This window comes from Balaenoptera acutorostrata, chromosome 3, assembly GCF_949987535.1.
Source record: "Balaenoptera acutorostrata chromosome 3, mBalAcu1.1, whole genome shotgun sequence".
In the NCBI taxonomy this organism is placed as follows: domain Eukaryota; kingdom Metazoa; phylum Chordata; class Mammalia; order Artiodactyla; family Balaenopteridae; genus Balaenoptera; species Balaenoptera acutorostrata.
The window spans coordinates 180,324,370-180,340,180 of NC_080066.1; the positions used below are offsets into that span (position 1 = coordinate 180,324,370).

A 15,811-nucleotide genomic window follows, 5' to 3' on the forward strand; every position below is an offset into this window, starting at 1 on the left:
GTAGTTTGCTCACCCCAATGGGCTGATCAGTCCTCTTCTGAACAGTTCAGGAGGACCTCTGCAATCTCTGGAGTTCTCTCTGTGCAGCTCTCTTCTCTCTGGGACTTTGCCTTGCAGATTCTAACCACCTATGTCTGCTGGACTTCACCCAGGTTCTTTCTCCCTGTGCGGCAACCTGGAAATTCTATCAAAGGAGAAAGCTGGGCATTTGTTTCCCATCTCTCAGAAATCTCTCTCTGTCTTGCACTATCTGAAATCCATGTCTTGCAAACCAGAATTCCATGTGTTTTTCCTTGGGTTTTTTGGTTGTTTCAGGAAGTTGGGCAAATCCCATTCCTGTTACTCTGTCTTGTCCGGAAGTATAAGTCTCTGCTTTCATTTATAATAGATACTCAATCAGTACCTAATTCCATCCACACAGGTGATCCAACAACGATTCTAAAAAACATACTAACCGAAGGTTATTTGCATAATTTATAATTTTGTAACTGTATGCATCTAGTCAGTGGGGGGGGCACACAGCAAGAAAACAGTTGGCTCTACATATATGACTAGGAAATAAGTACTTTAGCTCTGAAGCTTCCCTTCCCTTTTCAGTTCATTTCTATCATGTAGAATGCAGAATGTATAGTTTTTTGTTTTGTTTTTTAAATTTTATTTTATTTTTTATATTTATTTATTTATTTGGCTGTGCCGGGTCTTAGTTGCAGCATGTGGTATCTTTTAGTTGCGGCATGCAGGATCTAATTCCCTGACCAGGGATCTAACCCAGGCCCCCTGCATTGGGAGCACAGAGTCTTAACCACTGGACCACCAGGGAAGAACATTGATGGTAAAATCTAGTTGGTGGCTATATCGTTAGTCACTATAAAATTCAACTGCTTTGCATTGAGGTTTTTCATAACAAGATATTAGGGAGTACATCATTCAGAAGCCTTATGTAAAACTCACCTTTGGACCAGAGTAAGTAACTTAAGAAAAGCTTCCAGTTCCAATGTTGTGTTTAAATAACACCAATTGAATTATAAGTATTACAGATGAGTGGTTATCTTTTGTAGGTAAATTTTCTATTCTTAAACTCAAAAATAAAAAGTAAAGAATAAACTCCTATGCATAATTATAAATGACTAGCATATTTTCATTTGAAGAAGATGCTATTATACACTTAGTTGTGAAATGGTCATAAAATTAAAAGTCCACTGTTTGAAAACTTGAGAGTAAATTTCCTTTATTAAGTATTCTACAAAGATTTGTAGGTATTTATTTCTATATCTTTAACTTTGATTGAGAGCATATTTGAGTGATTGTGAAAATAGCAAGCTGTTCAAAGTAAGAGTTTAGCTTGTAGTTCTTTTCTTCGGGCACCTATTTGGAGGTAAAGCTGCATCTTTGAAAGCAGCTCTTGCCTTAGAGAAAGTGGCGATGTGGATTTGTGGAGGAGGAGACCCAGCTCCACTCACCTCTCGTGCGAGTGCTTGCTCCGTGCCAGGCGGTGCCAGGAGTGAAGACATTAGGCCAAGAATCACCCGACCATCCGGTTATATTTGAGACAAAGATCACAAAGAAAAGGGGCAGGATGATACAAGAGCTTGAAATCAGGGACCCAGTTGGGCCTGGGGTCGGGGGAGGCTCCCCTGACGAAAATACGCTGCAGCTGAGAGCTGAGGTTTAATCGGGAAGTTGCCAGGTAATTACTTGGTGGTGCAGTTAATAAGGTGACTGTTAGGTGCTTTTCCCAAAGGATCCACTTGCTCTCAGCAGGTCTTTGAGGATCTACTAGGTGCCGGGCGCTACGGCAGGTGATGGAGGGTCAGCAGTGAGTGAATCGTCAAGCGAACATTCCCCAGGATGATACCTGAATTCTGCTGTGAAACCAGATTGAACTAATTCTACAAGTGAGGAAAGGGACAGTTCTTCCCTTTAAGATTGCTACTAGGATTTTTACCATCCACCTAAAAAACGAGTTAGAGTTCTATGTAAGATTGCTTTTAAAGTATAAATTGCTTTGTGGAGAAGTTACGTCTTTGTGATACGATGTCACCTCACACTGGAGAAGGGAAGGGTCCTCATTCGTTCGGCTATCCTTCAGTGCCTTTCTTAGGGTTTTCATGCTCTCATTGAGGCCTTGTAACTGGGTTGTGAGTTCCTAGGCCCTTGGTCATTTTTGTGGCCTAGTACCTGGGGTCCTCCTATCAGTTATGTTTCCTCGTTGCCTGTTGTTGGTGGAGAAGATGTTGCTGTTAGGTTTGGGTTTTGGGTTTTTGTATGGGTGGCCCAGCTGTGATGGTCTGACTGTTGTCTCTGTTGGTTTTTCCAGTTATATCATTTGCAACCAAATGACAGCTTTCTATTTAAAATATAATGTGGAAGGGCTCCCTACCTCCCCACCTCCGAAATGTATCTCTTAGCAATATGACCCTCAGAACCTGGCGTTCCTGTTACAGGAGGAAGAGCTGTAATTTGGCCTTTGGTGGACTCACCTTTATAAACCCTATCACATGAATAAAACAAAATCAATAACATAGTAGAAAACCCTTGGGGCGTCCCTGGTGGCGCAGTGGTTAAGAATCTGCCTGCCAGTGCAGGGGGCACAGGTTCGATCCCTGGTCCGGGAAGATCCCACATGCCGTGGAGCAGCTAAGCCCGTGCACCACAACTACTGAACCTGCGCTCTAGAGCCCACGAGCCGCAACTACTGAGCCCGCATGTTGCAACTACTGAAGCCTGCACGCCTAGAGCCCGTGCTCTGCAACAAGAGAAGCCACCGCAATGAGAAGCCCGCTCACCGCAATGAAGAGGAGACCCCGCTGGCCGCAACTAGAGAAAGCCCACACGCAGCAACGAAAACCCAATGCAGCCCCGCCCGCCCCCCCCCCAAAAAAAAGAGAAAACCTTTGTGGTTTTAAACAGAGAACTGAATAATCAACCTTTCTTTCCTTGTTGTCTCTGAAATTAGATTATCAGCGTTTCTTTTTGGAGTGTATCCCTTCCTGTCTTAAACCTTTATATGTTCCACTGTACTGCAGTTGTATCACAGCATGAATATTTTATTACTTCACCCACTGGTGATGAATATTACAGGTATAGAAAGGCTGTGTGTTATTGCTGAATTGTGAGAATTTTGCATAAACGCTTCTTGAGCCATTTTGGTTTGCATTTATTCAATAAATTTAGCAACTGGGAGAAGAACATCTGCAGGATCATTTAAATACTGAAAGTAGAAATGTCAAGAAAGCTGTAAAAGCAGGTGCTTCCTACTACCACGGTCAGTCCACGCCACACTCGGGGGCTGCGTGGGTCACATATGTGCACGCCTGCACACGTGGTGACGTGTCTGTTTCACACGTGCCCAGTGCAAAGAAAGGATTTACCCTCTTTCAACAGGTGAGAAAACCAAAGCTTGAGCAGGCTTCTCAGTCTCGGGTCCTGGTCTGAGTGAGAAGAGGGCCTGGCGAGGCTGTCCCCCGAGGCCACGCTGCCTCTCTCTGTGCAAGAGCTGATTCTAGCTCTGTGTCCAGGGATCACGGTGCGCTCCGAATCAGTGTGTCTCAGCCGAGAGGTTGTGATGGATCTGCGTGATCCACATCAGATCTGAGACTTCTAGACCTCCAGTAGAAACAGATTCCCTCGGGTTTCCACGGCGTGATGCTGACGACGATCGCCTTCTGCGGCTCTCAGGCTAAACTCCACGCAGGTAGACAGCATGCAGATGTCAGCACCACGGCACTCAGCTAGTTTGACCCCTGAAGCTGCTGTGCTAGGAAATGTTGGTGGGTTAGAAACCCATGGGCAGCTCAAGGTGGCCTGCTGTTTCCCTTCTGCTCTTTAATCTACATATTAGTTTTTAGTGTCTTTAGCCTTTTCTAGAGGTGAGCATTAAATTAATGTGGTAGGAAAAGAGGGTAGAAATTACAGCGTGAGGTTTTTGTTGTTGTGTGAAAGATATAACTTTTTATCCATTAGAGTTGGCCAGTAATAAAACTAGCTGGTTCGAGGATGGTCAGTCATCCTCCCAGGACATGAGAAGGGGACTCTCGCATTCAAAGCAAGTTGGTCTACGGCCCCTTGCAGGCCCCTGACTCAGCACCTGGGATTCGGTGAATGTGTAGGTGTTGCGGACGGGCTGTAGCTGACTGAACACTGTGCAGTGGGACTTCAACTTGAGGCTGGAATCATTAGCTTTACTACAGCAGGTTACTCAGGAATCTCAGCTGACCGGGTGGATCCGTCAGAGTCCTTCCAGAGAAACGGAACCAGTAGGATGGAGACAGACAGAGAGAAACAGAGAGAGGGATGGATGGGTGGGTGGGTGGGTGGATTTTTGAGGAACTGTCTTATGCCTTGTGGAGTCAGACGGGGCAAATCTGAACTCCGTGAGGCAGGCTCAGACGCTGCCATCCACAGTGGAATTGCTTCTTCCTCAGGGAAACCAGTTTTGCTCTTAGAAGACTTTTCAACTGATTGGTTGAGGCCCACCACGTTCTCCTTTACTTAAAGTCAGCTGATCTAGATGTGACCACAATTCCTAAACGCCATCACGGTGACACTCAGATTGCTGTCTGATTGAGTAATGGGTACTCTAAGCCGTCACACGGGTACGTTTTATTTTTTTCAGCCATCGCCTTTAATCACGATCTGTTCTGTCTCCCTTCCCTGCCCCTCTGGTTCCAGCTGTCGCACCTAGTTTATCGCTTCAGTCCCCGACTCAGCACCTCATCTATCCCCGCCTTCCCCTTGGGCAGCCTGGCCGGCGAGGGACCTGAAGCGGGAGAGGAGGGGCCGAGGGCCGCAGCGCCTGTGCCTGATGTCCTGCGGCAGCCTGGCCTCTGCCCGGGCGGCGGCCCCTCCCAGGGGGCATCTGTGCTCTGGAGAGCGTTGGGTTTCCCGAAAGACCCTCCCTGAGGGGCAGCCGTCCCCCCCTTGTGCCCCAGCCTCCAGCCACTGCCCGGGCGAGCTGACCGCTGCTCTCTCCCCCCGACCCCCGCGGCCCTCGCGTGCAGCCTCCGAGGTGGCCCGTGTGTGTGCTCCCCTCTGGGTGCCCTGTGCCACGATGTCACGGGCACGTGGGCAAGTCTCCCAGAGAGGCAGCACGGCGGTGCCCACAGACACCTCTGCCCCCAGGGACGCGGCCTGGATCCACGGTCTCCACCCTGGTCTCTGGGTGACTCTTGGAGCCCCCGATCACTGGCTTTGAGGGAGAGGATTGGGAAGCCCCCCCAGGAGTGCCGCACCCCACAGAGGCCTTGGGCTCCTTTCTGACCCTGTTCTCTCCGTGCTCCACGGCCGGGGGTGACAGGGCTGGTTCTGCTGCCCCCAACCCCACCCCGCAGGCCCGGAGGAGACGGTGGCTGGGCTCCTTGTGTCCCCTTCCTCTGTTCTGTGGGCTTTGGGATCGGGGGGCCTGGGGACCAGCGATGGAGGACGTGCCCCTTCTACCTGACAACACCTGTCCCAGCCTGTGTTCACCGGTCACTGTGGTTTGGGAGGCCTCTTGCGGGGCCCTGTGCACACACCCCATTCACCGGCTCCAGACCTCCTCTTCTTTTTACTTACGTCAGAGGAGCATTACTCATATTTCTATTAAAAGATTTCTTTCATTCCTTGTTTCTGGCTTTCAGTTGCTTGTTCCAGCCATTCTTTGTTGCTCCCGTTCCCGGACTGTCTGCGTCTGCTCCTCTCACACGACGCAGGGAGCAAACATTTGATGCTCGGAGCTTCTAGAGCCCAGGACCTGGGCAGTGTGTGTTTTTCTTCATGGAAAATGGTGTTGCAGGAAGACAGGATACAACAAGGCGGGTGCCGTGGAGTTTTAGCTTGGTCTTGACAAGACTGTTATCTGAACATCCAGGTTTGCTCTGAACTCTCCGTAGAGAGCCTCGCTGTTGTAGTGGAGTCGGATTCTATCTTGTAGGTCGGGTGTTTTGATTCTGGGCTTCTGGGCTCGGAGGAACGCAGGGCTTTTTTTGATCACTAGAGTCGAGCTCTGTAACTGGCATATGGCGTGTTCAAAGATTCAATGAGGTAACATATTTAAACTGACTCTGAAAGAAACATAGGAGGTTATAAATTGGTGATAGTGAAAAACTAGACTTCTACATTTGTATCAGGAACCTGTCAATATATGTTGTGCTTTATTCACATTAACCATACAGGCAGTAAGATATACCTGTGCTCCAAAGAATTGTGGATTTTCTGTAGAAAACATCTGTTGTAAATAAAACACGCTGATTTTTATGAAATGGAGATTGATTGGAGCCTGGGGTGGGGGAGAGTGGTGAGGGACAGTACAGGGTGGAGAGCGGAGAAGAGGGCCGTGAGGCATGCAAGGGAATCGTCCAGACTCCAGAGGAATCTCCTCTCTGTGTGTCCCGTCCAGTCCCCGGGCACACGGACCAGGCTGTCCCGTGACGTGGCGACTCCTCTCCTTGCTAACATTGCGGCCCTTTCTCTGGAAGCGATCTTCTAGCCACCCACCTGGAAGTTACTCTGTCTTGACCGTTGCCGCTCTCGTCACTGTCACTGCAGAGGACTTTGGCAGGGAAGCTGTGCACGGCCTCCGGTGTGAAGCGGCCTCCGCCGTCTTCTCACCGTTTTCAGTTCTTTGATCTCTGCTGTTTCTTTCGTAATCTCACCCGTTTCTTACTAGCGCTTTGAACTTTCTCCTTGCTCTGCACTTACTGGATATAACAAAGGCCTTAGGCGTCATCCCTGCCCATCAGCATCTGTTGGCACTGGTTATCTGAAAGGTCAGGCAGGAACCTTGGTGGCTGGCTGTCCACGGCCGTGGGTCTAGCTGTGGCTTTGACCCAGGCTCTCAGGACCCACACCACTTGTGAATTTTGAGAATAAGGACGAGCCAGATAACCACTGGAAACAGTTGTCATTAGAATTCTTTAAGATTGTTTTAAATGTTCTCTGTAAATATTTTTAATGTCCTGGTTATAATTATAGGATATGTGGATTTTAGTTTGCAGTTAACATGTTTCGAACATTACCACCTTCCTCCAACCCTACGGGAGCAGAATTTGACCCAGAGGAAGACGAGCCAACGTTAGAAGCAGCCTGGCCTCACCTGCAGGTACTGGACTCTGGGGGTGCACCAGACATAGAAGGGCGGGGGTCAGCGTGGGGTCGGGGGGTTCTCCGAAGCAGGAGCCCTGGGCCTGGGCCTCTCCGGCTGGTCGCAGATGGGCCTCTGCACTTCGGTGTCATAGACCCTGCAAACCTGTACATGCGAGAGAAGTATTTTAGCAAAAGAGAGAACGTTTAATGGCTTTTTGTTTGTTTGGACACTCGGCAGAAACTACAAAGATACAGAATTGTCAGTATATTTTCAGTGAAAGTGACCGTGGAATTGAGGTCGGAGGTCTCATGCAAACATTTCTCAGTTTGTGTGCCTGCTATGCGCCCCGAGGCCCATCTGCTTGACTGATGCCTTTTTTCTGACACGTTTTTAAGGAGAAAGGTTGATTGGGCAGGGCGCATGCCCCACGAGCTAGATCGGGAGGTCTGGGTCGGCTGAAGGAAGGGAGACGGGGAGGTGAAAAACCTGGGAAGGAGCTCGATGGGGAGCAGGCAGGAAGGGCCATCTCGGTAGCAGAACGTCCCCTCCCACGGTGTCACGTGTAACCGTTCGTGACGGGGAAGGAACGTCCCGGCCCCGGGTGACTGTGTCTGTGACCTGCTCACCTGACACCCCCAGCTTCCTGCCCACCTGGCTTTCTGCCGGGACACTTGGAGGCGACAAGTGTCACTTGGAGGCTGCAAACCCCACCTGGAATTTGGTCACAGCCCGGCTTATGGCTGCTGTGCACTGTGGTCTCTGAGCACTGGTGACAACAGCCATGGAAATCATTTGTTTAAATGCCATTTAAGGGTATAGTCTGTGGTTCTTAGCTAATAAATAAAACAATTACCATCCTCAGTTACAATTAAGCCATGTGATTTGACATAAATCCTTTAGATATGTGCCCTCTTTTTAAGGCTGATATTAGCAGACAAAGATTCAACTCATGGTGTATTTTTAATCTCCATTTAATAAAATACCATGTTATTTGACTCATTGTGGTTTTTTTTTCCTCCTAGCTTGTTTATGAGTTTTTCTTAAGATTTTTAGAGTCTCCAGATTTCCAACCTAATATAGCGAAGAAATATATTGATCAGAAGTTTGTATTGCAGGTAAGGTACAAGTTAGCTGAAACTACAAACGCTCTAATCGACCGTTAGAGAGAATACCGCATCACTGAGTGTCTTTTTCTTCTTGAAGCTTTTAGAGCTCTTTGACAGTGAAGATCCTCGCGAGAGAGATTTTCTTAAAACTACCCTTCACCGAATCTATGGAAAATTCTTAGGCTTAAGAGCTTACATCAGAAAACAGATAAATAATATATTTTATAGGTAAGTCAGTGTGTGGGTGACATTTCCCTTTTTGCATGCTGACGCTCCTGTCACACTCGACGCCCCACCTCACCGTTTCCTTGAGCGAAGTGGCTGTTTCTGAGCAGCTGGCTTGCCGTGCGCAGCTGGGCCCCGTCTACGCCTCCGCCTCTGCGCCGGGCGGGGCCCCCTTCCCTCTGTGCCTGCTTCCCTCCTCCCCCCGCCCCCCAGCTCACACCCGGGGTCTGTTCCGGCTTTCACCGGCAGGCCCGGCCACCCTGAGCGTGGTTCCTTCTGGATGTGGACGGATCGGTCCATCCGGGGCCAGCGGTTTCCTCGCCCCTGGGTGGTGCTCGTGCCTCCCCGCTGCGTCTCAGTGAAGGAAGGAAGGAGTGAGGGGTGAAGTGGGGAGTCTTGGGAGACCCCGCCATGCGCTGCTGGAAGCAGTGGCTGAGGCCGCAGCCTCCCCAGGACCGCAGAGGCCTGGCTCTGCTTTCGTGGGGAGGGCCCCGCCCCAGGGCTCCTGGAGGAATGTTCTGACAGCCCAGCGGTGTTCAGCCTGACCCCGTGACCCCTCACACAGCCTCCCTGTCGCCACCCCTCTGAGTCTCAGGGCCTTAACTCCCCTCCATCCGCCGATTCCCATGCCCACGCGCTCCGCGGACGAGCGGGTGTAGGTCCTGGGCGAGCCCTCGGGTGCCCCTCAGGCTCCGGTCTCCCTCCACACCAGGGCCTCGCAGCCTCGCCTGATCCTCCTGGAACGTTCTCACGTCCCCTTCCACCAGCCCTTCTCCTCACCCTCCCAGGCTTCCGGAGACATCCCTGCACCAGGAAGGCCCGCAGCTGGGCGGACGGTCCGGCCTCCTGGGAGGACAGGCATCGAGCCGGCGCTTATCTCACGGCCCCAGCCCCAGCTTCCTGCCTGGCTCCTGGGGGCTCCAGATAAACGTTGATGGATGAAACCGTTAGCGTGGTTTCTTCTCTGTCCCTGGGACGCTCACTGCTTGAGCAGTTTACTCCACGAGTTTTTAGGGGACAGCTTACCCCGCATGCCCCTCACTCCAGGATGCCGCAGGTAGTGATGAGTCCTGGCGGTGACGGGCGGCCTGTCCCTGCTGTCCCTCGCCCTGCCCACCTGCGGTCGCAAGGTCCAACGCCCCCCTTACCTTCGCACGTGACGTGGCCTTTCGGTGTCGGAACCTCCAGCTTGCACGTGGCTTCCCTTCAAACTCCCTCCAAGCTCCCCACGGCCCGTTTATATGGTGGAGCCCAGGCTGGACACGCCGCCTTAGGTGGTGGCATCGTGTTTCCTAAATGTTATACTCCTATTTTGTATTTCTTGGCGTCGTGTTTCCTTTTGAACAAGGTTGTTCCTTGGCCGGCGTACTTATCTATCAAAACGTAGCATACACTATTTAATCACCAGCAGACAGGTAGGATTTCAGTTCCAGTCTTTTAGGCTAAAATGGAAGCTCTGCCTGAAGGCTTCTTCCCTGCACACGTAGGTTCTGTGCAGAATTACCAGTCAGTGCCTGGGTGAAGGAAGTAGAGAATGCCTCATAACCTTAAGGAACCTTGGCTTAGTAACTGAAATTCCTAACTAGGCTGTTGTTCAGAAGTTACAGAGTGCAGCTCGGCTCTCCCTGAGCACTCAGTGCTGGAGTGTGTGGTGTCCTCACGTTGTTCTCAGGAGTCTTTTCTGTAGAAACAGTTCTTGATGCGTACGATCGGGAGGAAGCAGGTTCTGTGGATTCCACAACCGGCCTGGGTCTCCACCTTCAGCACCGCCCCCTCCTCATTCCACGTGAGAAAAATTGCAAATGATCTCGAGAGCTCTATTCCGCTCATCTGCGTTCCACGTGGTGTAGCTACGGCTGGTTAGACAGCATTTCAGGCGTGTTTGGTTGACCTTCCTGAAAGCGTTAGTGTGAGGTTCCTGCTTAACTTCTGTGGGTTCTCACTCTAGTCAACATCTTCACAGGCGAATTAAACGCAGCTCTGGGTGAGGGATCCTGCCTGCTTGGCAAACAGTGGAGCCTGAAGTTGGGTGGCAGGTGGAGCCCGGGCTTCAGTTCTCTCTGCTGCCGAACAAGCCCCCGCGGCTTGGGGGCTTAAATCAGCTGTTTGCTATTCCTCTCATTCTGTGACCTGCCCGGGGCTCTGTGACCGTGAACGGGTGGCCCCGGGGCGGAGTTCTGTAGTGGCTGCCTGGGGTCCTCAGGGCTTGGCCAGAATGGCCTCGTCCCTTTGTATCGATCAGAGCCCCTCGGGGAATTGAGGACAGCCCAGCTTCAAGGGGGAGTGACTTCCACCTCTGCGTGTGAGGCACAGAACACGTCCTCCAGGAGGGAGAGGAATAGATGGCATCCGTTTTGGAGACTGTCCTTGACAGGCAGGTCCCAGCTCAGTTTTGGGGGAGTCCTAGTTGCTTTTTGCTGAAAGAGGGAGGAACGCCGTAGCCTGCTCTGCGTGGGCCCTTAGGGCTTCCTTCCTGTTTGGCACCCCGCTTTCTTGTTTCCCTCTGGAAAAGAAAGAAGGGGAGCTACACTTAACATTCTCTTTCCTATACCTACTCCAAATCTACAAAATAATCAGGAATGAAGAATTTACCGATGAGAATATAGCAGTGTTGATCTAGGAAAACAAAATGGCTTTTGGCTAAAGGCTGTCCTTACTTAAACGTTAGTACTGCTGGAGATAGATCACAGGTGGTGCCCAGGGGCTCGGCCACCTCCACATGCCAGAAGCCGGAGCCGAGCGGCCAGGCTTCAGGAGCCTCGCCCACCTGCTGCCTGCACAGCCCTCCAGGTGTAAACAAGAGGAAGAGGGACTGAAGTTGGGTGGTGGCACTATGACTTTGTACATCTGAACTGTTTTAAGTATTTCAAATAAAACAGGTGAAGTGAAGGGAGCCCCAGGTGGAGTTTCATAAACAAACTAAAGCGCCTCCCCGTGTAGATGCCCAGGGAGGCTGGGGCTCCCATGAGGCCGGCTTTCCGTCTCAGGGCAGGGGCAGTGGCGGGGCCGACGCGTCTGAGGCTGACACGGGTGCCCCACGCGCAGCGCAGCCTGTCCCCTGCTGCCCTTGATCTGACCAGCCGGGCTGCCGGGGTCCATCACGGGCACCTTCCTGCCTCGGCTCCGTGCTGTGTGGCCGCATTTGTCTCCGTGTCACTGTGTTTAGCTGCTCAGGGGTTCTGACCCTGGTCCCCGTGGGCTCAACTCCGATCTGCCTAAGCTGGTGTCCGAGCCTCTGTGTGTCTGCCTTGCCCGCCCGTCGCCCACCTTTGTTCTAGCCGAACGGGCTCTCTCCCCGCTCCACGCCCCCACTTTGAAGGATCTGTCACAAACCTAGAGACGTTAGACCCGCTCCTCAAGAGTACGTCACACTTTGTGGGTGTTTGACCTGTTCTGGACCTTAAGGTCACTCTTCCGTTTGTTTCAAACAGGGACAATGAAAAATTTTAATCATCACAAACACTTATTTTTGGCCTAGGGCTGGCTCCAAACTAGTAGTTTTTGTCTGATAGGCAGAACCTTTTTCAGACCCCAGACACCTCTCGCTTCAGGCAGAACTCGCTGTGTGTGTTGGTTTAGCCTGACTCCAGGTGAGCCAGGCTGTGGGGCAGGAGCAGGTTGTTTCTGAGGAATCCTTGGAGAGAGAAGATGCTTTCCTGTTTCCTGTCCCTGTTCCCTCTCCCTGGGCCCAGTTTATTCAGCAGTCGTGTTTCAAGCACCGGTCAGATGCCAGGCTCGGCCCTAGCACCAGGGACACGGTAACGATAAGTCCTCGTCCCCATCCTCAGGCTGACACAGGGTGCAGGAGCTGCTGGGAGCCCCAGGGAGCATGCACGGGGGCCCTGAGGGAGTGGTCTCTTGGGGCAAGTGAGTAGGGCTACTCAGGTGGGGGTTTCAGAAGATGGCACTTGAAGCAGCACAGGGAAAGTGTGAGGTGTCAGAGAGGAAGTAGGGGAGACGACCCCAGTGGTGAGGAGGTAACTTGTACCCTTGGCAGAGACTGTGCTAAATATTGGAGGCTTTAAAATTGAGTAAGATGTCAACTTAGGTTGAAATACAGCAAAAAATAAAATGGATTAAGGGATGGATAGAGAGATGTATGTGTGATAAAGCAAACAGCAAGTTGTTTGCTGTCAAATCTGGGTGGTTGAAATACAGGTGCTCACTGTAAACATCTTTTCACTTTATGTTTGAAACTTTCAAAATAAAACATTAGGGAGAAATGTGAGCAAGCCCATGCTCTATGCTCTCTGCCCTCTGAGTGTCTGCATGTCCAGGCTTTGAGGAGTCTCTCTGGTGACAATTAGCAGTGCCCCCGGAACGGTTTTCACAAATAGATTTGCTTATTGTTGCCTGGCTACGTGGTTTTCTTCCTAAAAGTATTGTTTTCTTATTCAGAGGATTTTAGTCTTTTCCAGCCATTATTTCAGTGTCTAATTCTAAATGACAAATTGCTTTTTCTAGATTTATTTATGAAACAGAGCATCACAATGGCATAGCAGAATTACTGGAAATACTGGGAAGGTAAGTTGTCTCTTTGTTATTGGTAGCGAAAGGCCTTAGATGGAATTTATGCCAAATGATCCAGTTCATTGCGTCCCACAGCCCCCTCCCCAAGGCAAGGCAATTTAAACCGTTCTCTAAAAGGCCGTAAAGAAGCCTCACTTGACGGCCGGGGCTGGTGAGCTCTTGGATCAGAACTTAATGACACTAAATGACAAACCTCTCCCATCCCTATGGTTCCGTACGTAGATTCTGTTTCATGTACCTCAGGAGCATTACTATGGGAACACAATTCCAATTATTTCCTCAAGAGCAGTGTTAAAAATAGTTACATTAAGAAGGTTTATATTTGACACTTAGAAGAAGAATAGGCCGTTTATTGTACATTTGGGGTATCGAGTAAATGCTAATGTGTTGCTTTGATTTTATAAATTTTTCATATGTATACTTAAAAAATAATTAACATTTCAAAATTTCATCGTCTTAATCCAGGTAGAGTTCTTGCTTGCTATCGTTTTTTTTTTTTTTTTTAATCAGTGACCTATAGGTTTTCTATCAGACCTCCTAACTCACTGATTGCCAAACAGAGTTCCTCAGGGTTCCACGGCTGAATAAGCTTGGAAGTGCTTTCTCCCCAGCACCTTACTTGGGGATTCAGTGCATGTTAGCAGCTAAAGGTTCTGAGGAGTCCTGCAGGGAAGAAACTGTACTCGTGCTTCGTGTAGTGATTCCCAGAACTATCTGAACACAGTAAGCTTTTCAGAGGAGCCCTGTTGTCATCTGGTGGATCTGTGGTCCAGCCCTTCTGAAAACAACTCTCCTCGCTGTTTCAAATATAATGTAAAACAAATGACGGTCCGCGTGGGGAACTCTACACTGACACAGTCCCGGGTTTCTGTCTCCCAGCAGAGTGTAGTGAGGGCTTGAGTGGGTGCCCTTACTAGCTGTCCGGCCTTACTTAACCACTCTCGCCTCCCGTTTCCTTGTCTATAGAATGGAAGGATACTCATGTTCACGTCTGAGGTGGTTGCCAGGCTGGGGTGAACCGAGTCAAGTGTCCAGTAGTGTCCACTGCCACACCGCACGCGAGGGCCTCAGAGGTCCTCTCCTGTCCCCTCATTTGAACGCACACACCATCCTGGAGGCCGCTTCAGGCTAACCCTGCCTGCAGCTCCCGTGTGCCCCAGGCTCATGAAGGAGGGACCAATTTAGAAATTGCTTGAACTGCTTCTACAGCTCCCAGGAACTTACCTCGTTATAAAGCCAAATAGATAAAATACTTGATGTCACAAACAAATGCTTCAGCTTGGAGGTTAAGAGCGGGGGACCCCCTTTCCTTGCGGAAGGGAACAGCTTTCTTGTTGATTTTGAAACAACGCCAATTTGCACACTCAGACGCTGTTCTGCCAGCACTAGCATGATGGGGCAGGATTTCTGTGGGCAAGTGTGAATTCCTAAAGATGGTGAAGGCCGGAGGAAGGTGCCGCCCGGTCTTCATGGCCCTGCCTGAGGAAGGAGCTTTTGCCCCCCCGGAGACTCCTGCTCTTCCGGGTAGCTCCCTGTAAACTCAGAACTTTTAAATGGTTCTGTAGTTACAAGATAAAAATGACTGTGCTTCCCTGAAGGTATTTAATGATCTTTTAATTTCTGCTACTCTCCTCCCTCCTTTTTTCCAACACACATAGTTTGCTTGCTGGTTTTCATGCTGAAAACAAAAACTGAAAGAAAAACAGAAAGATTATGTTTTTTAATCTGGAATTTGTAAATATTCAAACTTTGGATAAATTCTGTTTTCACAGTATAATTAATGGATTTGCCTTACCACTAAAAGAAGAGCACAAGATTTTCTTATTGAAGGTGTTATTACCTTTGCACAAAGTGAAGTCTCTGAGCGTCTACCATCCTCAGGTAAGGGCTCCTGCCGTGATGTTGGTGGGCCCCAGGAAGGAGCTCGTCCGTCTCTGCTTGGACATCAGTGAACTCAGGATATTGAGCCCCAGCCTCTAACTGGGAGTGTTTTGTCTCTTATATCACAGTGTTGACTTGGATGTCAGGGTTCTGGTGATGAGTGAAAGGATAAGGGAGTAAAGAGAGATTGCTTTTAAGAAAATCAGAAAAACCTCAGGAAAGGAGAATTTCAAAATTTGTTGTAAACACTGAGAAGGGAGTGGCTCACGCGATGAAGGGGTCAAGGAAGACCTCTCAGGAAGGCTTCCTGTGGTGGGATTGAAACCTAGCACCTCAAAGACAACGCCTCTGTGTCCACGGCCAGTAAAATGGCTTAAGAAAAAGTTGTTTGGGGACTTCCTGGCGGTCCAGTGGTTAGGGCTCCGTGCTTCCACTGCAGGGGGCACGGGTTCGATCCCTGGTCAGGGAGCTAAGATCCTGCATCCTGCGCAGCGTGGCCAAAAAAAAAAAGTATATATTTCAAAAAATTAAAAAAAGAAAGAAAAGGTTGGGTTTTTTTTTTAAAAAACTGTGGGGTTTTTATAACTTTGTGGTTATACTGAAAACCTGGTCCCTAGGTGGTTTCCAGCTGCTCGGTCAGCTGCATTTCCCCAGGAAGCTTACGTTTTCCTTCACTCTTACTGTTCTAAGTTCCCCGCAGACAGAATGTAAGCTACACTGACTGCAGCGCAGGAGGTTCTGGGGAGACGCCCACCGTCACTGTGGGTACAGGGCGGGCCCCACGTCTGGGTCCAAGGACCAGGAACCCCCATTCTGCGGGACTTCCCTCGGGGAGTTTGCCTCATGGCATCAGAAGGTGTATCCTTCGATGATTCTAATGACACCGGCTTCCTGGGAAATCTTTTACTTAGAGTTTTTTCCTCTGATTCCTGTTAACTGGTAATATCTTTACATCCAGCCAGTTTGTTATCATGTTAGTTGTTCTGTATTAGAAATTAGTAGTTTG

At 49.8% G+C, this 15,811-nt stretch overlaps 1 protein-coding gene across 9 annotated transcripts in view; it reads left to right on the forward strand.

Annotated features, from left to right (window-relative positions):
* Positions 1 to 15,811, forward strand: part of PPP2R5C (protein phosphatase 2 regulatory subunit B'gamma) — a 134,266-nt gene that overhangs the window by 94,010 nt on the left and 24,445 nt on the right. For all 9 annotated transcript variants that reach the window (XM_007178853.3, XM_057542151.1, XM_057542153.1 and 6 more), the window contains 5 exons: positions 6,968 to 7,078; positions 8,086 to 8,178; positions 8,267 to 8,397; positions 12,859 to 12,918; positions 14,697 to 14,805. In XM_007178853.3, coding sequence (XP_007178915.1) covers positions 6,968 to 7,078; positions 8,086 to 8,178; positions 8,267 to 8,397; positions 12,859 to 12,918; positions 14,697 to 14,805 — 504 coding nt within the window. The remainder of the gene's footprint in view (positions 1 to 6,967; positions 7,079 to 8,085; positions 8,179 to 8,266; positions 8,398 to 12,858; positions 12,919 to 14,696; positions 14,806 to 15,811) is intronic.